This window comes from Myripristis murdjan, chromosome 13, assembly GCF_902150065.1.
Source record: "Myripristis murdjan chromosome 13, fMyrMur1.1, whole genome shotgun sequence".
NCBI classification, from domain to species: Eukaryota; Metazoa; Chordata; class Actinopteri; order Holocentriformes; family Holocentridae; genus Myripristis; species Myripristis murdjan.
In genome coordinates, this window is record NC_043992.1 from 28033142 (window position 1) to 28060667 (window position 27526).

General features: G+C 40.8%; 1 protein-coding gene across 1 annotated transcript; it reads right to left on the bottom strand.

Annotated features, from left to right (window-relative positions):
• Positions 1–26250, bottom strand: ttc12 (tetratricopeptide repeat domain 12). The gene is made up of 20 exons (XM_030067197.1): positions 26153–26250; positions 25710–25890; positions 23997–24076; positions 23776–23897; positions 23130–23189; positions 22452–22523; positions 21863–21923; positions 20910–21098; positions 17324–17393; positions 11508–11596; positions 10872–11040; positions 10361–10456; positions 7984–8047; positions 7137–7271; positions 6869–6961; positions 5229–5297; positions 3191–3292; positions 2707–2806; positions 2261–2489; positions 1–70 (listed from the first exon to the last, which is right to left on the bottom strand). The coding sequence occupies exons 1-20, from the start codon at positions 26205–26207 to the stop codon at positions 1–3; spliced, it is 2106 nt and encodes a 701-aa protein (XP_029923057.1). The 5' UTR covers positions 26208–26250.
• Positions 26251–27526: the final 1276 nt, after the last annotated feature.

A 27526-nucleotide genomic window follows, 5' to 3' on the forward strand; every position in this document is an offset into this window, starting at 1 on the left:
TCATGCAGTGAACTTCATACACGAGTGGAGTATTTCAAGACCGTTGAGTTCTCGAAGTTTGTTCCTGTGTCTGGAAATGAAGAAAAAACAAAAAGGAATTTTAAAAAATTGAGAAAAAAGAAATGAAAGAATGAAAGCAAACACAGGGCTGGCAGTCGGTTAGACCAAACCTCCTGTGAATTTGTAAGCTTGGGAACTAAAGATAAACACAGTCTCGGCAAAGTCACAGCGGAGCTTTCTTTATAGTCTAGAGGCACAAGCGTTCACATCGGAATAAAAAGCCACTCTGAGACTAGTTTGTTGCTGCCATCTCACATAATTGAGGATACTATAACACAATGATTATACCCACATAACCTATCAGTGAGCTGCTATGGAAGATTGCCTACAGCAGCAAATCTCCATTGTTCACTTAGGCATGAGATGAAGTTCATTTTATTCAAAATGGAGTGCTGAAATAAAAATGCTTACTTGTTGCCCTCTACTTGGCAGTGTCCAATAGAAGCTTTTAAATTCTAAACCACATCAAGACAGGGAAGTGGAGCATTTTAAGGTAAGGAGGCTGTGTAATTTACCATGTGCACTCAAAGCCCTGTATCAGTTTTGAGTGAGACAGTAAGTACGAATAAGAACATTTGAATTGCCTTTGGTATTAGTCAAAAGTGCTGCTCCTGGTAGGCACTCATACACAGGAAATTCTGAGAATGTTTCAGTGACAGGGGAAGTCAACTCCTTTGTACACACACCTACAAAACCTTGCGAGATCCTCACTAATCCACCCAGTCACACCTTTTTCATGTCAATCTGATGTGAGAATGTTAGGGAATGAGTTAGGATTATACATGCCATTTCAAGGCACCTATGAATGAAAGTCAGGATTACACCTGGATTTTGTCAAGGAAGCTGGTGAAGAAAGAAAAAGCCAATACATCAGAGCCATTATTGCCGTAATGCTAATTGGAGGCAAACTCTTAATCCTGCCACAAAGTTTTTGCTGGAGTGGATGGAAAATTCACACCTCAGTTTTTGAAGGCTGACTTTCAAATGTGACTACATTGGCACTGAGTTAGCCAGCTGATTTCATGGAAAAATCAGATTGATACATGTGTCAGCAAAATGGTAAACAAACAATCTAACTTCAGTTGAGCTTAATCTGTGGGCTAGTCTGTGTATTTTTTTCCCTGTGCATGTTCTATACATGTTTGTTTTTCCAGTACAAGTAAAAGACTTTTACTACATCAAATGCTAATTTTGTTCTTTAGCAGAAGACTTTCAAATGGTTGCTTAGCTCTCAGGGGTACTAAGGGAGACTGCCAGTATATATTAAAAGATGTCCTGTCTGCTTACTGTTATACTGCAGTAATGGAAGCAGTACAGCATGCTTTATAGTAACTAACTGTAACAAACTAGCTTTCAAAGTAATTTACTCAACTTTCCCTTGGTTTGAAAGAAGTCATTTTCAGTGCTGTGTACCATGGATTTTACCACTTTCATGATTACTTTGCAGAGGACAATTCTGCTTCAGACAATTTGACAGTTAAGTGGTGAAAACTGGTGGTAGAAAAGAGAAGATTATAATCGACTTAATTTCCAAAAAACTGTTGTTAGACTACATTCTAAATTCCATCATGATTTGTCCATACCATACGATAACAAAGGAGAGAAATAAATCTGTACAGTACTGTGGTGAATCAAAAAGCGATTTTCCCCTTTTCAATTCAGCTTTATGAAAATATTTTTTGTATGTACTCTATCGCAGTTAGCCGAGAAATCCACTGAAATGTGTTCTTACTGACCTCACTATCATCTTTTTTTTCAGAAATCATTACTTTGACTGGAATGTGGCGATAAATGTAAAAAATGTGAATGAAAAACTTTCATGATCAAGCCAATTGACTCTTGAGCACCTTTAACAGCAGGTGCTTTAAGCACAATCGTGAGAATAACCTCATAATCACAGCCATGATTTCACCATAAAGTAGCAGCTAATCAGTTTAGTTAGAGAACATGAGTAATTATTATGTAAAAGCCTGAAGAAATTGCCCCAGCTCTATGTATAACACAGGGTATTCAGAAGCCATTAATTTGCCATATTTAGGACTAAGCCCTTTAGCGAAAGCCATAACATCCCTTCAACATCGCATTAGCTCACTGTCAGTGTGGCCACTTGATACCTGCTAGTTTATCAGTATACCTTCTGGCTAGATCCTAGAATGTAATGAAAAGCATGTGACTCATAGATTGTGAGGTGGGATGGCACCTGGGTTCAGATCGGCAAAGCTTCCCCAGAGCAATAGCGGCACTCTTTTGCACAGCAATCCTCTTGGCATTCCCCGCAGCGTGGTGCAGCAGCAGCAGCACAATATCGGTGCCCAGCAGGTTGCTAGCAATTCCCTCCAACTCAAGGCAGTGGCCCAGGCACAGAGCTGCATTCCCTGACACCACTTCATCACAGCTGGAGGCCAGCAAACGACGCAGAATGGAGAGCCCTGTGAGGAACAATGAATAAATAGCAAACTTGAAGAGACACACACTCACAAACACACATGAAATACCAGGGGATCAATACAGATACACACTCACAAGCATAGATGCACATACATGTGCACACACACAAACACAAATCATTTGCATATTAGGTCAACTCTAAAAACAAATATTTTTGCAGCTCATAAAAGCAATGCAAGAATGTCAATCATGTCTCACTTTTATCAGACTTAACCAGCTCTTCCCGTGCCGACTGACTGGCAGCAGTGCACACTGTTAGCGTCTTAATGGCGTACTTTGTGGTGGTCTTCCCTGCTCTCTGGATTGGAAAGGACACATAAAAAATAACATTACACAAGTACAATATATGAGTGCAAAATATAACTTCATGTGACAGTCAAAGGTTGCATAAAGTTAAAAAAACAATTGACCTGTAAAAGATGGGCACAACTGCCATGAATGCATATGCAAAAAACACAGTCAATGAGGGGGAAGAAATGAAAAAAGCCACTCTTCTCTCTGGTCTCTATGGTTGTTTTTGGGGATATGCATGCATTATTCATCTGTTATTTTGAGGAATTAGGAGTTCCAGAAAAGATGGCTATGAAAGTCATACTGGAGCTATGTTACTATTCAAAGAGTGAAATGTGATAAAATGTTTGTGTTGGTGTCAACAGAGAGTGGTTTGACCATATAAATATACCTTCAGCAGCTGGCACATGGTCCTAACCACGCTGCCCTGGACGACATATTGAACAGCAGCAGGGGACTGTGGGAGGACAGTACTCAACACGCCTGTAGCTCTCTGGAGGACAGGGGAGAAAACTAGCATTAGAAGAGAAGGGAATAGAGAGGAGACAAAGAGCACAAGGAGAGAGGTGGAGAAAAAAGACAGAAAAGCAAAAAAAGACCAAGGGAAAGTAGCAGAGGACCGAGAGACAACTGTTAGGAGCAGGAGAGAGTTGGAGGATAAAGAAAATAGAGAAAGAAAAACACCTCCTGCTGAAGACAGAGTATAGTAGGGAAAAGATGGAGAACAGGGAGAGAGAAAAAACTCTTATGTCATGAGACATGAAATCAGTGGGGGTGTTATGGAGTTTATCAGCAGAGATGGAGAAGAAAAAAATTTAAGAGATGGAGAGAATGATGTTATGTTAGAGTGAATCTAAAACAGATGAACATTTCAAGGAGAGATGATAAAAAATAAAAAATGAGTAAGGTAGAAAAAAGCACAAAGCAGAAGAATCAGATAAAGCCACTCAGGGATGCTTTTTTGTTTTTTTCTTGTTAGTAGGATCTAATACATGCTGTATTATTTTTAACAACTGTTATTTCATTTTTGGCTGTAAAGGTTCCATACCCGATGTTTACTTTTTTCTTTTTTATTAACTTAAATTCATTTTTTTCTTGCCAGGTAGGCAAGAACACATTTCTCAAGCTGACATTTTCTATGTTTCAGTAATAAAATTACTTTTCAAGAAATAGTTCACTCCAAATGATAATCAACCCACACCGCATGGTTGCCCTTGTCAGTAAAAACTCCACTGAAGGTCATACAAAACAAAAATAAAGCACAGTGAGCTAACCCCTGTTCCATCCCAGTCTTTTTCCAAACTATCAAAATAAATGGAGCTATCGATATGGTGTCCAAAACATGCAGAAAACATCTATCAAATTTCTGCAAACAGCTCGGGCTCCCCTGTTCAAACAACTGTAGTATTTCAACCTCCTATATTTTCCTCAATGACATTGCTTTGCTCTAAAATGCACCAAATGTTGCAGTCGTGCACACACCCTAGATGTTGACATCAGAAGCTTGGAAGAAGGCTGAGATGGCACCATGGGGGTTAATATACTATGTGTTCAGTCTTCGTACAAACTTCAGTGGACTTTCGACTGACTAGGCCGAGGTCATTTAACTCTAAAATAGAAATCCATCTTCCACTATATAAAATGTGCATTCATTTGTGATACAGAAACAGAACAACTTTTTCCATAATAATCCCCAAACAATTTAAAACTGGAAAATGATCAAACTATGAAGAGAAGAGAAGAGAAGAGAAGAGAAGAGAAGAGAAGAGAAGAGAAGAGAAGAGAAGAGAAGAGAAGAGAAGAGAAGAGAAGAGAAGAGAAGAGAAGAATATTGACAAAGTAAAAAGGACACTGACAGGGGTGCAACAGGGGAGAAATAGCGTCAGCCACTGAGCGAGAGAGGAGTAAAACAGAGTCGGGAGACAGATGGGAGGAAGTGGAGGACACTGAGGGCACTGCATAGATGGTGTGAATGTACTATAACAGTCATTAGCACAGACAGCAGCACCTGGAGCTGGAGTTTTAATCAACTGTAATGACAGACAGGATCCTCTTCACAATGTGGGATGCTGTTACCACCTTTGGGGGCACACTGGCACTGAGTTCACAAGTCGAAGGAAATGGCCATTACTCAAGACAAATGTCTTTTATTTTCTTCTTGTTACCTAAAAGCATTGTTTTTGCTTCGTAGGCTGTAAGCAAGTTTCAGAAACAAGCAAGAAAAAGATTTCAGCCTCTTCACTTACTAGTATAATGTTGCATACTTTCTTGATCTCACACTGTAGTTTTGTTCCCAATAGGAAATCTTACTGAGTATAATGATATGGTAAAGTAAGTTATTAACGACTATCCGATGAGTTGTAGGTTTGTACTCCTTAATACTTTTAGAATCCTGCCTCTTGGGTAATGAAGGAAGTTCCTCCACTCACAGTTATGATTCCTCCATCACAATCAGTCAACAGGTCCAGACAGCAACCACAGAGAGAAACAGCATGTTCCTACCAAAAACAGATAGCAAAAGGACCAAGTCAATTTTCACATACATATCACATCCACGTAGGTGAAATCACACATGCCACAAGGTTCACACAAATGTTCCCTCTTCGTCCCGTGTCAAATTGCATTTAGTTTTTTTCTATAATCTTATCTCTAGCATTTCAGTGGTGTGGCGTCTATCCATTTATTACAGGACACACAGGGCCACCCAAGGGGTCGAGTGGGGAATTTTATATATCTATATCTACAGTATATCTATATCTATATCTATATCTATGTATGTGTTTGTGTGTGTGTTTCATACTTTGTATTTAACTTTTACAAGTGATAAGAGAGATATCAGCCTTATGATCCTTTTGCATGCCATGCCAAAAAAAAAAAGAAAAAGAGAAAGACTTTCACTCATAATTCATAGTTGTGGTTGTTGTTAACATTATGGGCTCTAGTTTCCCGGCGCAGCGCGGGGTGGCGCAGTGATGCGAACCCCGCGCAGAGCTAGTTTCGACCGGCGAAACGGCAGAGGCGGACAGTGTCCAAGTTTCGCAGGCGGAGGTTCGCCGAGATGGGAGCGGCCCAGCGGGGGGAGGTGCCGACAGATTCGGCTTGGCGCAGTGACAGTTTCGTGCCAAAAGGCTTCGCCGAGGTGCGCCAAAAGCTCGCCATCTGAAACCACGTCTACTTTCAGCGCAAGGCGGAGCGGAGCCGGCGCAGTCGAAGTTTGGCTGCCTGGCGCACATCACCAAAACCTCACAATCAGCATAAACGGTGCCAATCTCCTTTGATCTGACATCAGCTGTGACGGGACAGTTGATATGGAGATATATGTATGTGCTGATTGTGATCGTAGCATTGAATAGTGTTTTTTTTTCGGTATTTATTGCATTGTTCATGTGCCTGACATTCCGGAAGCCTGCCTGTGAGGTTTTGGTGACGTGTCCGCACTGCTCGCCGGTCTCCGCTCCGCACCTGTCTCCTGAGCTCCGCTCCGCCTGCGGCAATAGACCTCCAAGTCCGCTGTGTAAACTTTCATTACGCTTTCGCGCAGCGCATTTTAAAGGCAAGGACAGGGGCTCATTTGATTGGTTAAATGTGAATCGGCAATGTCAAACCCACTCCATGCCTTCTCTCCTCCCTTGCGCCGGTAGGAGGGACGGCGGAGTACTTGCGCCACCGAGAACGGCGTGCCAAACTTGGAAAATCCGCCTGGCCACACCCAGTTGGCGAAGCGCATCTGCGCTACGCCCCCGCCTCGCCTGGTCTGCGAAACTAGAGCCCTATTTGTGTTGTTATGAGTGATGCATTTTTCCCAGGCTTTTTTCTTTCTCTCTGCTTTTCTTTGTTTTTCTTTTTAACTTATAAATTTATTCCCTCTCTTAAACTATGAATTATGAATGATGGGTGCCTAATATTAACATCACTGGAAATGAAGCACAAATTTATCTTTCCCAAAAGCGTGGCTGGGTCATTAAACATCCATGTAGAATGCAACTGTTAACATGTTAAATTATAAATTATAATTAAGATTCCACTTCAATCAAGTCACTGTGGCATTACAAATCGCTAGCTGCCTTACCTGGATAACTGGAGAGGTGACGGTGGACAGGTTAATGATAAGGCCCAGCATGGGATGGAGGATCTCTTTGTATTCACATGCAATGCACTGCTTCTGCAAGGACAAACAACAGAGTTGTTTAAATTGAAGAGAAATGCATACAGTATTCGTGGTACACACTGGAAAATAATGCCATAATATCCAAGACAGACTATGTGCACTGTGCACATAGTCTGAGAAAAGGGCAGTGCTCCTCTTAACAAGGTGACCAGTCTGTAATCATAATCACCATGGCGATCAAAAAGGCCTCCCAACATTCTGCATCATGAGCCATATTGTGGTGGATGACATCATCCCTGGCCAGACAGCCAACAGCTAATATCAGAGATGGAAGGACATGCTGATTGGACCTGTTGATATTTCTCTAAAAAATTGAGAAAACACACACACACATATATGCATGAATGTACACACACACAAACACACACAATACACACACTCACACAGGCACACATACACATATAGAACATACTTCAAAGACCATACCAGTCATTTTTCATGTAACAACTACAAAATGTATATACTTCATCTTTGTGCTAATCTTTTCCCAAAGCAAGCAGTCATAAATAACAACTCCAATATCATTATTCCTTCCTTTTATCAAGTCACTGGATTTGATTAATCCCACTACAATTTGAGTATTAACTCTCCAAGACTGAAAACCATCTTGTCATGGGTATTCCATCATCATAATAAAGTTGTCAACATTAGTTGTCCCAAAAGCAGCAGCGCTGTTGTGTTTTGATCAGTTTGGATGATTTGAAATTAGGCAGAGTGAAATGATGTGTCTGCCAGAAAATAGTCCCTGGGGAAACATCTGTTTTACATAGCAAATTATCAGTTCTGTGGTTCATAAATGATGATGACTTTGTTAGCCACAGAAGCAGATGTGGGTGTTGATTATATGTCATGAATGTGTAGTACTCTGCAAGATTTGTAAAATAGTTTCTTGCAATGTAAATGTGTGGGTAAACTGTGGTAAATGGGAAAACATTCAGAATCATTGATATTGTCATTTAAAGCAAATTCTGGGCATATGTGTCACCACAGTGCAACATTGTATTTAAATGTCTTACCAGCATTGTTGTAAAAGGGACACCAACAGACTCAATACACACATCCCTTAGCTGCATACAAAATCTGTAAGAAAATATAAAAACATTCCATATGTAAGCAGTAACATCAGATAACAGCTAAATGGCTTAAATATTCCATAATTAAACACAAATATCATATATAATTTCTGTCAAGATCATACAAGGTCTTGCAGTGAGCAGCAACGCTTGGCTGATGGTAGACTCTTAAGTAAAACACCACAGTGGTCCAGTATGGTATCTGAGAGTCATTGGGGACGAATTACTTTGCATAGCAGTGTGCTTAAATCGTCAAACAGTATGAACTGTCTATATGAACTGTCTTGTTACGTCAGCATGATTTTTTGAGATCCAGAGGTGACGGGTGCCCTCTTTCCATGGAACCATCAATTTTTATCAAATCAGCAAGTCTGTTGGTCAATGTTTAGAAAGGAAAATAAGGTGTATCTAATAAATACTTCAGGTATTTATTAGGTACACCTATCAGGTGTCAGGTAGAACCCACTTTGGCCTCCAGCCTAAATTCTTTCAGTCACCGACCCAACAAGTTGCTGGAAACTTCCTACAGAGATCTTGGTCCATGCTGATCTGATAGTGTCAGGCAGGTTCTGCATATTTCTCAGCAGCACATCCATGCTGTGAACAACATATTCCAATACTGAGCTGAGATATGGACTATGCACAGACCCAGCAACAGTCTTGAAATAATGCATGCTTTGTGAATTCCTGCAATATCCAGCTGCTATAGGGTAGGTCTAGATTGTGGTACAATGCATAGGCTGCAGCTTTCAAACATTAATTAGTTGATACTAAGGGACCTAATGTGCAGTGTGGAAACATTTCTTATACCATTAAGCCACCAGCAGCAGTCTGTATCACTGACAACAAGCAAGAAGAACCCATGGATTCTAACTATTTACAACAAATTCTGTCTCTGCCAAGAGCATGCCATGACAGGGAACTGGGACCCAGTTCAAAACAACATTTTTTCCATTTTTCAATTGTCTACTTTTTGTGATTTCATGTCCACTTTAGTGACAGGAGTACAACCCGGCGTGGCCTGTACTGCTGTGGTCCATCTACTTTTTGATTTGATTTCTGATCACGCCTCATCATGGAGCATTTTTACCCAGAGGACTGCTGCTCTTTTGTTCATCACAGTATTCTCTTTGAAATCTCGACACTGGTCTCTATGGACACTTTGGTGTGCCTGGAAAAGTGCCTGGACTTGTAGATGAAAAACAAACCATTTCATCTTAACTTTCTTGTTCATCATGACATCATCACAACTGAAAAAAATGTCTTGATTTAGAAAATGTTTTGAAAAATCCAAATAAAAATAAGTCCTTTAAGGCCTCAAACTACTCTGGGAGGTTATAATATGTTATTATATACTGTCCTGTCTGGTGTCAAAAGTTCAGACAATAAATTTATCCAGATAGATGGATAAATATTTCAGATTTTAATAACTGCACGATTACCAAGAGTCCATTTTTGATCCTATTGTCTGGTTTAGGTCACACATCAGATATATTACTGAATGTGTGTTTTTCTATCTCGAAGGAAATCTCCATGGAAACCTCCAAGGAAGAGCATGCCGGGTGTTGTTTTCTTATGCTGTTTGGTTAAGTAAGTATTGTGAAGCCCTTTGAAACAAACTGTGATTAAAAGCTAAACACATAAACTTGATAGAATAATAATCTTGTGTTACTTGTGCCCAACCGTCTTTTTGAGTTAATTTATTTGTCAAATGCCAGTGTATCTGGGAAAAGCCAAGAGTATCTGTGCACTACTATATATCTGTTTGGCACTAATGGATAGGTGTACACAATAATTCTCTGAATTGTTAGTATGAAAAGGGAACCTACTTACAAGTTACTTGAAGCTAATACATTCCCCTGAAGTGATTTTCCTAGAGCTATAGACAGAGAAAATTTATCTGCTTATTTCACTGCTTGACAGCTCAACGTATTTTCTGCTGTGTCTGAGAGCCTCCCATGCCCTTTCATCTCTATTTTCCTGAAGGGCCAAAGAGGGAAATAGGTTGAGAAACGGAACAGCCTTTTGCTTTCAAGTGAGATTAACACTGGGATAGCACATGTTGATTTATTAAAGATGTCACACTCCACATTTCTCAGAGGCCCTCTTGTGATGTGGGTGGATTTTCAAGTGTTTTCAATATATATGGATCTGATGTACGGTAGGATAATAGACTGTCCCGGGGGTCATAGTCTGAATTTTGCAGACTATGACTATCTTAAAATGGTATGTACTTTCTATTGCTGAAATAACATTTATCATTTTCCAGGATGTGAAAAGACAAACTGCGTTGTGTTGTTGTGGGTTGTGTGTCCAGTACTTATTCTCTGATGCAAAGTTCTCCAGAATAATCACTGCTGTGTTCTCCTGCTGCTCCTTTGGGTTTGAGATGCACACCATGAGGTTTTTGACCAAACTTCACAATCCAGATTGAGAGGACACATTGAGAGAAAGAGAAATAAACAGAACAAGACGACTAAGGAAAAAGATTTGCCAAAAGTTCTTCATAAATATCAATTCTTCATAAACAAAAAATATGTGCTGCAAACATAAGAAGCTACAGCATGGCTTGTGATTTAGCTGAATGATGAATACGTTATTTCAAATTACAGTTACACACACCGGTGGGGTTAGTGAAATAGAACGTTTGTTATTAATGTTTGTCCTGTTGGGAACATAAGCCTAACTTCCCTGTTGTCTATATTTCATTTTTTTTCTTTAAATTTCCTTACCCTCTATATGCCTAGCTGGAACTACAGGAATGCAGTTTTAATCAAGCTGCTCTATTGCTGTCATCAGTTGCAATGTGACAAGGTGGAGGAATTTCTTACATGTGCAAATTCAAGTTGTCAATGGCCAAACCTCTGCTGTGTGGCATTTGTGAGTATAAACACAGCAATGCCAGACATTCTGTCCGCACTGCAATGTGTTCTGATGTTACCAAGTGAACAATGGACTGGCTGAAGGTCGGGCATGTCATCAGCATCTTCAGGTTTTCATCTACAAGACCAAACAAACAAACAAACAAACAGGAAGTGTCATTTACACAGAGGTAAATAATGAATCAAGTGGACCTGGAGTGCCCAGTTGGAAAATATTTTCTTTCTTTATATTCCTAAGGAAGGATAACCTGCTTAATCTAGGTGTAAATTAGTCTGTACATACAAATGTGGCAACGTTACACTGACAGACTGAGTGAATGATTTATCAAAGTTGGCACAAACAGTAGAAGTTTGTAAATGCTGGTGTGTTGAAGCCCACATATTTTGAGTGAATCCAAGGCCAGTGAGTGCCTAATAAGAGAGGAGCCATCACAAAGACACAATTGAAATGCTTTGTATTTTAAGCATTTTTTCCCCTCCATTTATACTCAAGCATTTTTCTCTATTTCTTTGCCAACTCAATCACAACAAATTGCTGCATGATGAAAAAGAGATCATTAAGTGTAACTGAAAACACCTACATACCATTGCCATTGCAAATCACCCTCCATAATTTCAGAACAAAAACACATAACTCCTGGGCGGACAGCTCTCTTGTTTCCTGCAACAGGCAACTGTAGAGAAAGTAAAACAGATTTGGTGCTCTTCAAATGTGCATAGCAAAATCCAATTTAAATTTTACTGTCCAATAAGGAAAATGCATCTTGGACACAGAGTTAATAACAGGAACACAATAAAATGTATTAAAATGTCAATGGACATGATATAATTCTAATAAATAATAATAAAAACATTGAATTACCACAGTGTAAGACAAAAATTGTCACAAAATACAGCAAATGGACAAAAATGAGTTAATAAGAGCAGACAGGGAGCAAATAACTCCATAGGGCAAAAAATGTCTTTCATCAGGACAGAACAGAAAGTTCCCACACAAGCACAAGATGGCATTTCATTTCATGTGCCAATGAAACAATCTTGCTGCAGTTAGTCCTTGGTTCTATTTGCTGGGTTAGTTACTCATCTAGTTTCCTCGGCTCACTGAAATTTGCATGCACATACTCAGAATAGAAGAATAGAAGAATAGAACCCACATACTATGCTCCAATGGATTCCTTTAGAAAACACATCAATCCAACTGGGTCTTGGTAAGGCCTTAATATCAATGATATTTGCTGTCTATATACTATATGAACGTGGCCACCTTCACCACTAGTATCAATTGATTGCAGTATTTTAATTTGTGGGAAGAGTGGTGATAAAATAAATAAATAAAATAAAATAAAATAAAATAATAATGGGGCAAAGCTCCGATGCATTCATATGATCAGCCCAACTGACAGCAGAGCTTATCGGCAAGTTCACTTACAGCTCAACCTCCCCAGAGTTGCTGTTCCCTGCCAATTCTTTGCACAAGAGACAGACATGGGCACTGGTTTAGCTGTCTAAGGCAGTGAATGGGAATTCAGATAATATTAATAATAAGCATCTTATATACCTTCAGTAAAAGACCTAATTTCTAATGTCATTTTCATAAAGCTATAGTGTTGAGTAAAGCGAGCTCTCAGAGAACACATGTTGTCACAACACTGCCTGTCCACTGTCACTGTCTCGTGGACACACAAGAATGGCGGGTCTACAATTTCAAAAGTGCTGAGAGTGGTGGGCTCACTAACATGAAGGCACCACTCTTCTCTAAAAGGCAGTGGTTAAAGGCAAGGAACCAGCTCATCAAGACTGTTGGAAAAAAAAAAAAAAAAAAAAAACCTGCTGTGATCTTCAAACAAGTGGACCATTGTCAATGTCTGCCAGCAGTTTACATCATCAGTGGAGGCTGTTTTTCAGTCATCTCTCCAGCTCTAACTGAAAGCTGGCTAAAACTGGCCCATGGCCCTACAGTGATTAGAGTCAATCGCTCCAAAATCTGTCTCCTCCATTGAACCAAGATCACCGTAAGGGCATACTGTCATCCTCTGCATCTCACTCAAGGTCCCAGTTTGGATACGGTGCTGCTAGCGGTCCAGGTCCTCTTTTATTTATGCAACCAGATAACAATGACCCAGTCCAAAAAGGGGCCATGTCCCAAACTGCCCAACTGAGGCAGCTTGAGTTAGGATTGCAATCACTTGAGAGAAAGGCACAACTGAGCCAAAAGGTGCAACTGGGCGGGGAGGTTACAGTGTTCACTGTAATGTGACTCCTCAACCTTACATCAGTGGTACACGCCGTGGTTGTACTTAACATAGGTTTCTAAAGCCCTGACGAAAACCTACAGTGGTTGAAGCATGTTGGCTTTTTTAACGATTTAGCCCAGGGGTCGGGAACCTATGGCTCGCGAGCCAGATGTGGCTCTTTTGATGATAACATCTGGCTCGCAGATTTCGGGTTTTAAAATATTATCGTTTGTTTAAATCCATCCATCGATTTTCTACTGCTCATGTCTTGTTCAGAGTTGCAGTTGCATGAGCGATTGTCTATTATTTTAATTGGATGATAATAGCCTACGTTGGCCGTTACTGGGCCGTTGCTGGGTGCACAGGTACACGCCCCCTTTTGCATCAGTTGGCTCGGTCATTAGCTCAAAGCTAACCCTTCGACGGAGAAGATGGCGAAAAGAAAAAAAGATGACGAGTATCGGTGAGTATTATAACAACATTATTTAAAAGAATAAATTAAGACGCTTGTTATGCTCACATTTAATTGAATTCAGTCTTAAAATATATTATATGGCTCTCACTGAAACAAATTTCCAAAAATTGTGCTTTTATGGCTCTCTGAGTCAAAAAGGTTCCCGACCCCTGATTTAGCCACTACAATAAAAGCTTTTTAATATTTCCTTCCTTGTTGTCATGTTTCCTGATATTTGGGGTTCTAGTTTCCCCGGCGCAGCGCAGGGTGGTGCAGTGAGGCGAACCCCCCGCAGAGCTAGTTTCGAGCAGCACAACCCGAGGCGCGCTCAGTTTGGTAGTTTCGCAGACCGAGGTGCGCTGAGATGGGAGTGGCATTGCAGCAGGGGGAGGTGTCGACAGATTCAGCTTGGTGTAGTGACAGTTTTGTGCCAAAAGGCTTCATCGAAGGTGTGCTCAAAGCCCGGAATCTGAAACCAGGTGTGCTTTCAGCGCAGGCTGAGCGCAGCCAGTGTTGTGGAAGTTTGGCTGACCGGTGCACAGTTTGCACACGTCACCAAAACTTCACAGGCAGGTTTCCAGAATGTCAGGCACATTAACAATGCAATAAATACAGACAAAAACCACTATTCAATGCTACTATCTCAATCAGCACATAAATTTATCTCCATATCGACTGTCCCGTCACATCTGATGTCAGATCAAAGGAGATTGGCACCGTTTGGCATGCGTAATGGAAACCCAACCTGATCACCTGTCAGTCAAACAATGTGTCCAGTACGGTGATGTCTTTTTCCAGTCATGGTGTCTGGCGCTGCTCATGTTAACTGCCCAGTTCTTAGTCCATATATATAAATATACCACACAAATCAAAAACGTAAAATGCATCAGTTCCTTGCCAGACACTGGGCATTTAGACAGCGAATGTAAAAGCTTTCATGAACCAGATTTTGTTTTAATCTCTAGTGTGTTGTAGCATCAGTAAATGATGGAGTCGAAAGTTGCAAAACAAACGTGTTTATATGAAGATGGCAAGGATTATCCTTTGAGGTAAAAACATTCATGAAAAATGGAGGCTTCACAGTTAAATTTATATTTGCTCGTAAAAATCAATAACTTTAACAGATGGTGACAGAGCTGGAAAAAGAGGGATGCGAGGCAGGTAGGTAATGGAAAGACAGGGGAATGAGGAAGACGAATGTAAGGATAGATGCATGGATGGATGGATGGATGGGTGGATAGATGGATGGCAGGTAGCTCCAGCAACATTCCAGCAGCCAAGACTGGCCTCATCGTCCTGAGTGTGTGTTGCTGCTGCTCTCTTCCTCCATGTCAATTCACGATTCCGACCCGGAGAATATTGCCAATAGGATTGGCCGATTTCACAAGACCACGCCCCTCATAATTCCACGTACAACTAATGTCTCACAAACAAACTTCTTTAGCGACGATGTATCACTAGGCTACTAGCCTGAAGTCTTGCGGTGAAGAAAATTATTCTCAGTGCTCAGTTTACAATACATTAGTAACGTTACTAGTCCTTGACACTAGAAGGCGCTCTAAGACCGCCCAGCTATCCGCTCCCAAACCAGAGGTTGATTCAGTTAAGGATTCAGTTCACCCAAGGAGGTCAAAAGGAGTTCACCAGGCATCTTAGCTCCGGACGTAACAAACGTTAATGTGTACTCAGTCTGCGAGCATGTTCAGACTTCAGAGGACCCCTTTGGATTTAATGTTCGCATAGCCTTAGACGTCTGTCCTCTGATGCATATTTAGCAGGTAAGCAGATGAATTTGTTTAGAAGTAACGTAGCCGTGAGTACTGCAGTGGGATATACTAGCATAATGACATGTCCAACAGTGCAACGTTAGCTCTAGCTATAGCCAGTGGTTAAAGTGGGATTTGACCGGTGGGGTAGCCCTAAACTTCCATTACTCCTGCCCCTCCCGCCGTATCTTGGCGCTTATGAGAGAGCCATGCAGACTGTGCATGCGAAAATGATCTGTAGTCCACAGCGCTACTGCCAGTTTGAATTGAATAATTTATTTATTTGACTAAGGTGGCGGAGCTCAGCTCCGGAGGGCTCCGGCCCACTTTAACCCCTGGCTATAATGTTATAACGTTAGCTGTTTGTTGTCGCTAGCCTAAGTTAGGTAGGTAAAATAATTTAGCCCTTTAGATAAAACCTTCTTGAAGAACATTGTTATGTCAGTCGTTAGATAAGGTAGTCCTATTTTATCGGGGATTAAAGCTAAATCATCTGACATCTTGAAGTTGCAACTGCCGAAGTGAGACCAGGTGATTGCACTGAGGTAGGACAATGGCTTGTGAGACAGAGCAACAGTAACTATGCGTGCTGCCAGCGTCAGAATGGTGAATTGTGTAAACTTTCATTATGCCTTCGCACAGCTTTATCATTTGATTGGTTTAAAGTGAATCGGCTGTGTCAAACCCACTCCACGCCTTCTCTCCTCCCTTCCACTGGTAGGAGGGACAGCAGAGTACTTGCGCCAGCACGCACGGCATGCCAAACTTGCAAAATCCACCTGGTCACACCCAGTTGGCGAAGCGCAGTTGCGATGCGCCCCCACCTCGCCCGGTCTGCAAAACTAGACTTGTCTGTCTGTCTTTATTGACAAAGATTGTCAATAAAGACAGTGCTGCTGTTGGCATTTATAACAGCTAAGAGAGTGAGTGATTTGTGTGAACTCTTTATCAAATCCAGTTGTGGGTAGCACTCACCATATAACTGCCAAGTGTATCACCCTGTAGTTTGAATAGGGGACCAGTACACCATTGCATGGTGCCAATAGCTTAGCAATTTTGTAAACTCCCTGGCTCAAAATTATGCTGTTTTGAGATATTACATGTTTATTTTTTAAGCCATTACTTTATAGGGCAAAACCTGTGTGAAACAGAATGACAGTTATGCCTGGTAACTCTAGTTCTGTAATCACTGATGGAGCCCTATAAGATATCTTGCTGCCACTCCAAATGTCGCTGAAGACGTAATGGACATATATAGAGCAAGAAGGTGTCTGTAGGTACATCCATACTAACCTCATGCATGCAAATTGCACACATATATAAATAGAGTTACCACACATAAATGTATCTTCTTCTGTTGAATTGGGCTCTCTATAGCATTGCCCAGCTTAAAGCTCTCTAAAAGAGGATGACCATGTCAGGTAAAAATAAATAGCTTTTCTCACTACACACATATGATGGATTTCAATTAGTATGTCTGCATAGCACATGCTACATGCTTTACCATGCTCAAACTGGACTTTGTTTGCACCATGAACCTAAACTTTCCCGACACTCCAACTTGACATTCCAACTTGAGTAATGACAATGCCAACACTGAAGAACATGGAGAGTAGAGTGTGTGGTAAGTTCGCAATGCCCTTAATAATCTGACATGGGGGAGTTATAATTTGTGTTTTGCTATACAAAGCTCCCTTCCTTTCTGGGACAAAACACAGGGTCTTTGCTCATTCCAGAGCTCATTTCAGTCTCTAGTGTGGTGATGCTTTCCTTTTTGGGCCATCATTTTACTAAGACAAACAACCAGCAAAGGGGGGGTTAAGAAAGGGAAACGAATGATCTCTTTCTAGGTTGGGCCATTTTTGTCTCTGTAGGCCCCTGTCATTGAGTCCATTTGTCAAAGCCCCACTGAAAGCTGTCAGCTGCCTCTCCCTCTGGTCTCCTTACCTCCTCACAGTGCCATTGCTGCTGATTATACTGAAGCCATTGTTCAGTCTGAACAGGGTCTGGCCAGTGCCTGTTAGGAGAGAACACTAGATAGTGTAAGAACACAGAGAACCATATATCATCACCGGGCAGTCTCCAGGTTGTACAAAAACATAATGCCTTTCTCCCATTTGGATGAGCATGGCTTATTCACTAGTGCATGGTCAAGGGCATCAGGGAATGGAATAAATAAAATTCACTGGGAAAGAGTGTGAGAGTGAGGAATGGTCCGTTTTCCTCAAATAATGTGTTGGAGCATAAAGCCAGTAAAGCAGAGCAGAAGAAAGAGGGAATAGGAAAGAAAGCCTGCAATGTCAGCTATGCTGAGAGCCTTTCAGTTTTGAGTCATGTAATTTTTGCCCTTTTCCATTGAATGGCACTTTTAGATAGGCATTATATCATCTGACAATACACTTTCATTCATCCAAATGAAGAAAAAGGAGAGACTAGACAAGAAATGTTTGCCTCTCTTGCCAGTTATCACCGATAACTGGCTTATTCACTAGCATTTATCATTACTTTATGATGGTAGCTACTTTACAGGTGAATTAGCTACAGGCTTACTAAGACTATACAAGCTATACAGTTGTCCCTCCCTATAACGCGGTTCACCTTTCGCGGTCTTGTAGTTTCACAGATTTTTTTTAGTGCAATTTTGCATGCTTTTTTTTTTTTTTTTTTTTTATACAGCGCATTGTGTTCTGCGTCCTGATTGGCTAAGGGAGAGCCCACGCATTGTGTTCTACGTCCTGATTGGCTAAGGGACTGTAGACCATTGTCAATCAATCTCCTCCGTGCCATGTCTCCTGTACAGTACAAAATGCGTTCATTCTATAATACTGGACTTATTTTTCTACGAAGGTTTGAACTTTGAGAGTGTTTAAACAAGAGAGAAAAGTGAGAAAATGTTAATGCCTGTCTGAGAAAAGTGTATAAAGTGTGTAGTGAGGGGTTTTACAGCCTTAAAACATCTATAATAATTGTAAAAAATAAAGCTGACTACTTCGCGGATTTCGCCTATTGCGGGTTATTTTTAGAACGTAACCGCGATAAACGTTGGACCACTGTACTAAACTTGTTTAAGAGCACAGCAGGTCTGGACATGTCAGAACTACTGCATTACAGCTACTCAGGTGTTAACCTTAATGAACTACTCTATTAACCCTTTTCCACCAAAGAGGTTCCAGGGCTGGTTCGGAGCCAGTGCCTGACTTAGCACCGGTTCTTTGTTTTTCCACCGCCCAAGCACCGGCCAAACTGGTTCCCAGTCGGTTCCAGGCAAGCACCAACTTCGAGCAGGGGCTAAACAGGGGCCAGAGAAAGAACCGATGACACGACCCACCACGTCATTGGTGAGCGGGGTTACAGACCCAAACAGGAACAGCGAACGCTATAAACGTATAGCTAAATGTAGGTCGTTCGTTCCGACCACAAATACAACGGGTAGCCAGCAATAATTGTGTTTTTCACCTCTGGATCGCAATGTAGGCTTGTAAAGACACGAGCAGCATTTGCATTGCTACGATGGGTGGTCCATTTGTCGTCCATGTTGGTTATTGTGATTCCGAGCGAGTGTCTCGCACGCCCACGTGATCACGTTTTACGATGGTGTAATGACGTGGGTCTGGCTTGGCTCTGCTTGGCTCTTGGCCGAATGAAAAGCGAACCGGTTCTTTGTTGGAACCAGTTAAGCACTGGCTCTAGCACGAGCACTGAACTAGCACCAGATTCTTTTTGGTGGAAAAGGGGCATATTAGGCCTTTGATACATACAACTCAGAAATGTGTCTTTCATTGCTTTTGGCTCTAGCCAAAAAGAGATCATTTAGCAGCGTATACTTTCAAAATCAGATTCCTGGTCTAGTTTTAACAGGAACAGTGTATGAACAACTGACAGAGGAGAGGTGAAAAACTACATGGGCAGCACTGCAGATGTCTGCAGTGCAAGATTATCATACCAGCCCCTTCCATAGACAACCTGATAAACATCCTCTTCATCCAGAACTATATATTTCACCTACGATGTTCTTCTTTGGTAGGATTAGTCAGTGTAGAGGTTGCCTAGCTGACACCAACTGCGTGGGACAAGGAGTTGCCACTACTTCGTCTAGGCAGGCTCTATTAATTTGGTTTTAATTGGTTGCCACATTTGAATTTTTATTTCCCCTGGCTTGCCAATTAAATTAATGCACATTGCCTCTGAAATTGCTGTACCTTTACCTACAGTTGTGATTGTGATTGTGATCATGATTCTTTTGATTCAGATTCCCATATAAAGTGGGCTCAAGTCCTGGGTAGTAGTAAGATTTTAGGTCAGAGTAAAAAGTATAGGGGGAAATCTGCGTCAGCATAAGAGACCATCTCCAAGGAATTTTGAGTAAACAATGTCCAATCTGTGGCAGTTACTCAGAAAGCAACAGAAAAATACATTCAGTAAGGGAGTACTTTCAGATTCCTCCAGAGGTAACAGCCCAAAATTCTGGTCAAAATTGCATGTCTGTCAGCTACTTCAATGATGAACACAGGCACTAATCTTTGTAAAAACATCTAACCATCCCTCCCAATGCATTGTACCATCAAAAATTATGTACTAATCCACAAATTGTGACTGTGAAGGACATAGAGCTGCACCTTCATGAATCTGCAGGATCATCAAACAGGCAAGTGCAGGAATGTCACTGGGGTTTCCAAATGGTCAACTTACACACATATCACACATGTTCCATTAGGCACATGACGGCTCCAGAAGCCAATAGTGATTTCTAGATTCCAGAGCCAGACCCTCCCACCTACTTTCAACACAAGATACAGTTTTAGTCACATAATAGCTGTACCTACAATATGCTTAAGCTTAGCCATAGTTTTTAATGTTGTTCAATCATTTCTTAATTTACTATTGATTTAACCCAAAAAAGCTAACAAGATGGCTGACACTCAGCTGTATTCATCTTAAATGGATCAGCAGATGAAATAGACCAAAGGAATGAACATGGCTTGGAGTCAGTTTAAACAAATACTAATTGTTGTGATTGGTGCCCTACTCTCTGCCCATTCACTCTCCAGACAGAGTGGAGATTTTGCTCTCTTGCTGTGGCTCTTAGACTGTGTTGGAAATTTGCTCACTGTGACAAGCAAATGGAGCATGAAGAAAAATCAATGGCGCACACTGTCCTGTCTCCCTTCTCTTCCATTTTTACAGGTATTACAAATTGACAGTTACCCACAACAAACATTTAGTTTTCACAGCTATGGTTCATCTGACGTTATGTCTTAGGAAATTGGTTGGAGGTGTTGAAGTATTAACCAAAAGGCTGTCTAGAAACACAGCTAAAGTTGATTCATATGACCTAGACCTGCCAAAGGTGGTGAATGTCCCCTCTCTATTCTCCTCATGGTTTAATATCCTTTCTGAAGTAGGGAAAACTCTGTTGTCAATATATCAGATATCAGAGTACTGGTTAACTAGTTAAAGAAGCAATTGAGGGGAGGGTGCACAAAAGGGACAAAGGAGAAAGAAAAGGAGGAGCATCTTCCAATCGAGCACTCACAGTCAGTAATGGCTTGTGACAGAAGCTCCAAACCTCCACAGTAGTACGAAGGGCTTTGCTCGAGCCTTGACAGCTTCTCTAACAGCTGGGGCACTATTGTGGCCTTGTTCTTTCCATTGTTAAACTCTTCCCTCGCATTCCTCTCCTGGCTCTCTCTTGCCTCTTCCAAATCTACCTGGGTCAGGTATTCTGGGAAAAGAGAATGAAAGGAGATAAAAGAAGGGAAAAGAGGAAACAGAACCTGATCTGAGAGAAAAATTGTTCCAGAGCAGCTGAGCATGTAACTGTAGTTGCACTCCCACAGAGCAGAGTAATCTGAAAGCCTCCTATAGTGCAACTGCCTTCCCAAGATGACCCCCTTCACTTCCCCCACATACTCAAACAGGAGGGGAGAGTGTGGTCACGATGTTGTTGATGTATTTGAAGTGAATGCTACATTACATCCAAAAAATGATCTTTTAAAAATAGACTGCGAGTTTGTGTACATAAGACAGTGATGGGCATACAATGAGGGTGTACTGCTAGGTACTTCATGTCAGCAGAGCAAAGTGCTGGGCTTAGCCTCATTATCTATTTTTTCATAGAGTTTGCATTAATCCTTTACAGTTACTACAATGTTGAACCATATAAATCTAAAGGCACTATTTATTGTAAACAAAACCTTTCCTCTGCACTTTGGATGAGTTTCAGTCTACAAAACAATGCGCTAGATATAGATTAGTAGCATTCTTAACAAAGTTTGAATAATTTAATCAATCAAACAATCATTTAATTTAATCATTATTTATTTTAAAAATGACTCAGGAAAATGCAAAATTTCCAAGAAGCATTTAAAACACTTGAGATGGTGTGAAAAGATGCAGCTTTAATGAGGACAACACCCACAACATGTCTGAAATAAATATGAATATTCTGTATTGAGTAACTTAGAAAATTATAATTTTTTTCTTTACCTTTAACCATCTTCTCCTTCCTAGGTTCAATTTCCGTTATCTTTTCATAGCAGTTTCTGGACTGAAAAAGAGAGGATTTTGCAGTCTGGTAATGTGATAGGTTGATGGGCTTCAGTGATCCCTTGCAGAACCATGGAAATCAATACGATTCTGTCCTTACCAAAATACCACCTCAGCACAAAAGACTGTCAGCAACAAATCAGAAACCATGATGGGAAATAAATTGTACACTGTGCAATATTTGTATCAAAGAGTGTTTAACAGATATCAATTTGTTTAAATAAGCCTATTTTCCAGTGGGTGGATTGGAATACCTACTGTACAGAGCAGATTTTACAGAAGCTTGCTGTGAGATCACATTACCAAGGATCAATAATAGGCTTGCAGAGATATGCAACCATACTGATTCGAAGGACTAGAAAAAACCTTACCAACTTTGCTCTGCTTTGCAGGTCAACAAAAAAGTCTAAATTCACCTGCAGGCTTCTGCGACAGCTAGATAAGATGCTAAAGTGCAGCAATGTGTATACAAGAGCACTGTGTACAAAATCAAAGAGGTATGATTAGCCGTAATGAGGGGTATGCTCACCTTGTTATAGTTCTTCAGTGCCAGATATGCTTTGCCCATGTGTAGATAAGCCTTTATGCACTTCTCGTTACACTGACAACAGAGAAAATGCATGGAATTGTATGTGTTAACGCACTTCAGCAGCAGCATATCTATATGATTGTGGTTAAAAGTGTGTGCATTGTTGAACACTGCTAGAGTGAGATGGCTGAAAATACTCATCCTGAACTTAAGAGATACAATCCACTCTAGATAGTGTATGTAGTACTGTATGTGTTGCTTAAGTGTGATTTCACAAATTGTCATGAAAGACACAATTGTTATTTTATAGAGCAAATTTATCTTCCAAAACTAGGGTAAAGCAATTTCAACTATAACTTGTACTTGGCTTGAACAGCCAGAAACATACACACTTTAGAGAAAAAAAAATGGATGAACTCATAAACACTATCATTTGTTGTACACTTTTTCAAACAGTGTTCTCCTCAGATCATTGTACTCATGACCCGCACCTATTACTGTTCTTGTCTGAGTGCTGTACAGGACAGGATATAGCCAAGTGGTAAGACATACAACCCCATTTTCCTACCAAACCCATGGTCCTCTGAGCACCGAGGATCACTAAGAATGGTGCTTGAAATGACACCATGATGAATGAGGTAGCAACTGACTGACCCTCAGTTCCCAGCCAGGCCTTACCTTAAGGGCCCACTCACAATCACTGATGGCCTCCTTGTACTTTCCCAGCTTGATATAGGCCTAGGTGGAGTTAAATGGTGGTCAGATAGTAACTAAGGAACAAAAACAGAAACCTCAGAAAGTGCATCAGAACAGTAGCATAAATTTACTGCGGCAACAGATAGTGTAGTGTAGTCCCTCCAGAAATTGGGTCCTCGCCTCGGAGAAACATCTAATCAATATAAAATTACTGCAACTGTATCTGACAATCATTATTTGGAAATTAAAATTTATGACGAACAACCACCCGGCTGCACAGAGCCCCCCACTGAAGCTAGGTTCATTTACTAGGCTGCAGTTGCATTTCGCAAGTTCACAAGAGCAGCTTTATTTCTGCTCCTCAGGGGAGAAAAACATTGTTTTGGCACTTTTCCCATGTATCTTAGAGGTTTGGGTCGACCTCTGTTTGGGTCACCTGCTGAAAAAGGTTTGGAATCCTAATGGGTTTTTACAGCAAGCCTCTGGAATTACTCACATTTGAACTTTTTGGCCAGGGTGGGGTTCAAATCCTTTTCAAACCTAGACTTCCTCCAATTCTTTCCCATATTACATGTCCTCATTGTAAAGCCAACAGTTAAAACTAAAGGAATGAAATGAAAATATTTACTTGCGCTCGGTTGGTGTACAATGGCTGCATGTCACGGAGTTCAGCCAATCCATCAGTGTAATATTTTACAGCAGTTTCATAGTCTTCTTGGGTGTAAGCTTCATTCCCTTTTTCTTTGAGAGCTATAGAAACACATTATTAAGGAAGAAAATGTAGAAGGACAACTGGCTCTAGAGTGCATCAAGTGCAGCTGAATGTGGTGATCCCTGAAGTTCACATACCAACTGCCTTTTGCTCTTTTGCTCTCCTCCTTTGTCTTCTGTCTTCAGCATCCATTTCTACACTCTTCATAAAATTCTCTGGTCAAAAAAAAAAAAAAAAAAAAAAAACAAGAGGAAGAAGATAAGCACATGTGCAAGAACAGAAAATTGGTGAATGGTAATTATATTAACTGCAATAATTTACTTATTATAGGGGAATATTTCACATTGGTAGATCATTTTACAGTTTTAGTTTCCCCAAATGAGTTTAGGGACACACTTGTTTTCCCCAATGACACATGGCTGAAATCCAGACATCAAAATAACCATCAAAATTGCAGTTAGAGTCACAGAAAAAAATATATTAAGATCTGTAGGTTGTATTAATTTATCCCTTCGAAATGTAATTTTCAAACTAGTTTTTTAAAGTGAGGGCAGACGTTTTCCTGCCTGTGTCTTTGGTCCCTGCAGAACAGTTAAAGGTGGTAGATGCTTATGCTAAAAGAGGAAAATGTTTCCCCAAAGACAGACATTGCTTTAGGTAAAATGTAATAAATGTCAGTTGAAGGTAGAGTTAGCACTGGTATCAAAAATCAGTGCACAATGACAAGAGGAGTTAATAGTCATTTGAAACCTTTTCCCTGTCTCCTCTGCCTCGAGCACAAAATTATTTTCTACTCCCTTTTTGCGAACTGATTGTGTCACTTTACTCTAAGCTACAGTAATAGTCTCCAAAAAAACATATGAAACATTTGTTAATTTGTGCTCCTATGCTTGTAGTGAAACTGATGATAGTTTTACTGAAAAAATGTGTTAATTTGATAATAACTTGTTTGATAGAATTTAACAAATGTGCTAGCAGTGCCAGCAGAGCTCATCTGAAGGAGTAGAACAAGAGGAAATTCATGATTGGAGTGAGGGAAACGTGTTAACTTCAAAGTGTTGTGGTGTCATGGAGCTCAATTCCTGCCACATGAATAATAAACATAATGTCTAAATTGAGAGTTTTTTGACTTTGTAATTCGATAACTCATTATATGTTTTTCTTTCTCAAATTGGCAACTTTATATCTTGGAGTTTTGAGTTTTTTTCAAAACTTGTAACTTACAGTAACTCTTTCATTTTCTCACAACGGGACTTTGCAACTACAACTTCGAAACTCACAGTCTGGTATTTTTCCTCACAACTGCAACTGTATATGTGAGAATTCTGATCTTTATTCTCACATCTATGACTTTGTATAGCTGACAGAAAAATTAAAAGGGCCAGTGAGATTCAGTTTTTATATTTAACAACGCTGGAGATTATGCTCTGTGAATATGAGATTTTTCCTACCTCGCACAGAGGGAAATTTAGGTCTACTTACATGCTTTTTATGATTAATTACAAATGATAGCCAGAGGGGGGATCTGTTTTAACTGCTTACCTGGGATTACATTTGGAGTGTTCTGAAGACTCTGTAAAACAAGAAGAGAGGGATTTAAAGGGCGCTAGGCAAGATATGTACATATTTATCTATGTGAATACATTCAAATTCATAAAGTACACACTGAACCGTTATTAGCATGATCTGCTCCATTCAACTACAGTTCATAGTAAGAGGAGACAAGGTATTGTAGCGATTATTGTGCGTGAGTGTGTGTGTGTGTGTGTGTGTGTGTGTGTGTGTGTGTGAGAGAGAGAGAGAGAGAGAGAGAGAGAGAGAGATTGTGGATGATGTGTGGGCTCAGTCTGTGTGTGCATGTCTTTACCGGTGAGGACGGCTGTGACTGCGGGTTCGAGTTGATTGATGTCCTGCTGAAGTTTGTCCTGCACGGTTCATCTCCCCCCGAGGCAGCGATGTAGTGATCAGCCCTCTCCAAGGCTTTCTGCTGGGCCTCTGCGTCGGAGGAGTTCAGCTCCTTCACCAGCTCACCTGGGTGCGAGGAAGGGAAGGAGGGACACAGGGTCATTTACATTCTTGTACAGTTTACCAGTTTTCAGTTTCACATGATGATAATATTAACGGCTTGTGTCGAGGTTTCTGTGTCACGAACTAACTGGCTATATCGCAATTTTAACGTTAAATGCCATACTGCCAAAGGGTGTGACTGCCATTTCTCCGCCTTCAACCTGTTTACATTTCCCTTTTTCTTTTACAGAGTGACAAGCGCCATAACTTCTGGACTTTTACTAACTTATCTCGTCGACATTCTTCAGAAAACTTTCGAAGTCTTGAAGCTGGGCCGTCATGTTGCTATCTACCACACAACAGAAGCTTCCACCGGATCACTGTACTTTTTGTTTAGCTAACTTCTCCTTGGCATTTCAAGTAACCATGGTAACGTGCTGACTTCAGGTTCCTCGTAACCTCCAACCTCCCGAGTGCTAAATTTGAAAACGGAGATCATCACGTCAGTCAGTAACCGGTTAGTGCAGCTTATATGATCAGTAATTTTCCACAGAAGTGGGCTACATCGATCCGTCGTGGCCATACAGTCTGTGGTCGTGGCAGGGGAGGACAATGAGCCCCGGGCATATGGGATTTCTCAATAAATTACCCAGCGTTGCATCATATATGTATATTTTTTACCATCAGTCGCTCATGCTCATGCCTCTCATGCTCGTCGCTATGGTAGACACTTGCTAGAAGTCATTTGTTGACTCGCCAAGCCATATTTGTCGCTAACATAAGGTCTTTTTGAAATCGGAGCTTTACCATGGCATTTGAAGGTAGCATTCCTCACCGAGGTGGTCACGTGCTTCCCTGGGAGATTTCTATGATTTCTCAATTTATCATCCCCTGTTATTTATATGACCGCCACTCGTTTTTTTCAGTAATGTCCACATGGAAGCAAGCATTATCTCTTACTAAAAATAAGTGAAGATTACAAGACCGCACTGTGGCTTCACAGTCCTCCCGTGGTAACTCCATATAGGCTATATGCGTCTGTCCCCTCATAGTGGGTCCAGCATGGCCTGTATAGAACAAAGATCTCAATGAACTTGATATCGCATAAGTTTTTTTTATATAGTGAGCATCTTATTGTGAAAGCGTCATGGGCCAGTGAACATGCTCCACCCTTTCATTTCTCTCAGCAGAGGATCAACACTGCCTCTCTATGGCCCAGCTCAGAAAGATCAAGAGACACCCATGATGCACAGCCCAGCAAAACATGAGAGACGTTGTCTGCACATCTCAGGACCCTGACCACCAGCAACTGACACTGAATTTCTTTAGACAGGAGACTATAGCATGGACCCAGAGTGCTTTGATTGGACTAATTGTCTCAGGCTGTTCTGCTCTGTAAGCACCATGGGCTGTCTGGATTTAGCTGAACCATAGGATCCACTTGATGTGTGTGTGTGTGTGTGTGTGTGTGTGTGTGTGTGTGTGTGTGTGTGTGTGTGTGTGTGTGTGTGTGTGTGTGTGTGTGTGTGCGCAAATGGTGGTTTAAAAAAAAAACTCAGATCCTTTACTTAGCAAGAGTTTGATGGAAAATAAAATGTAAAAGGTAAATATACAAGCATCTATAGTAAATGTACTTATTATGGAAAACTGTTCATTTCTG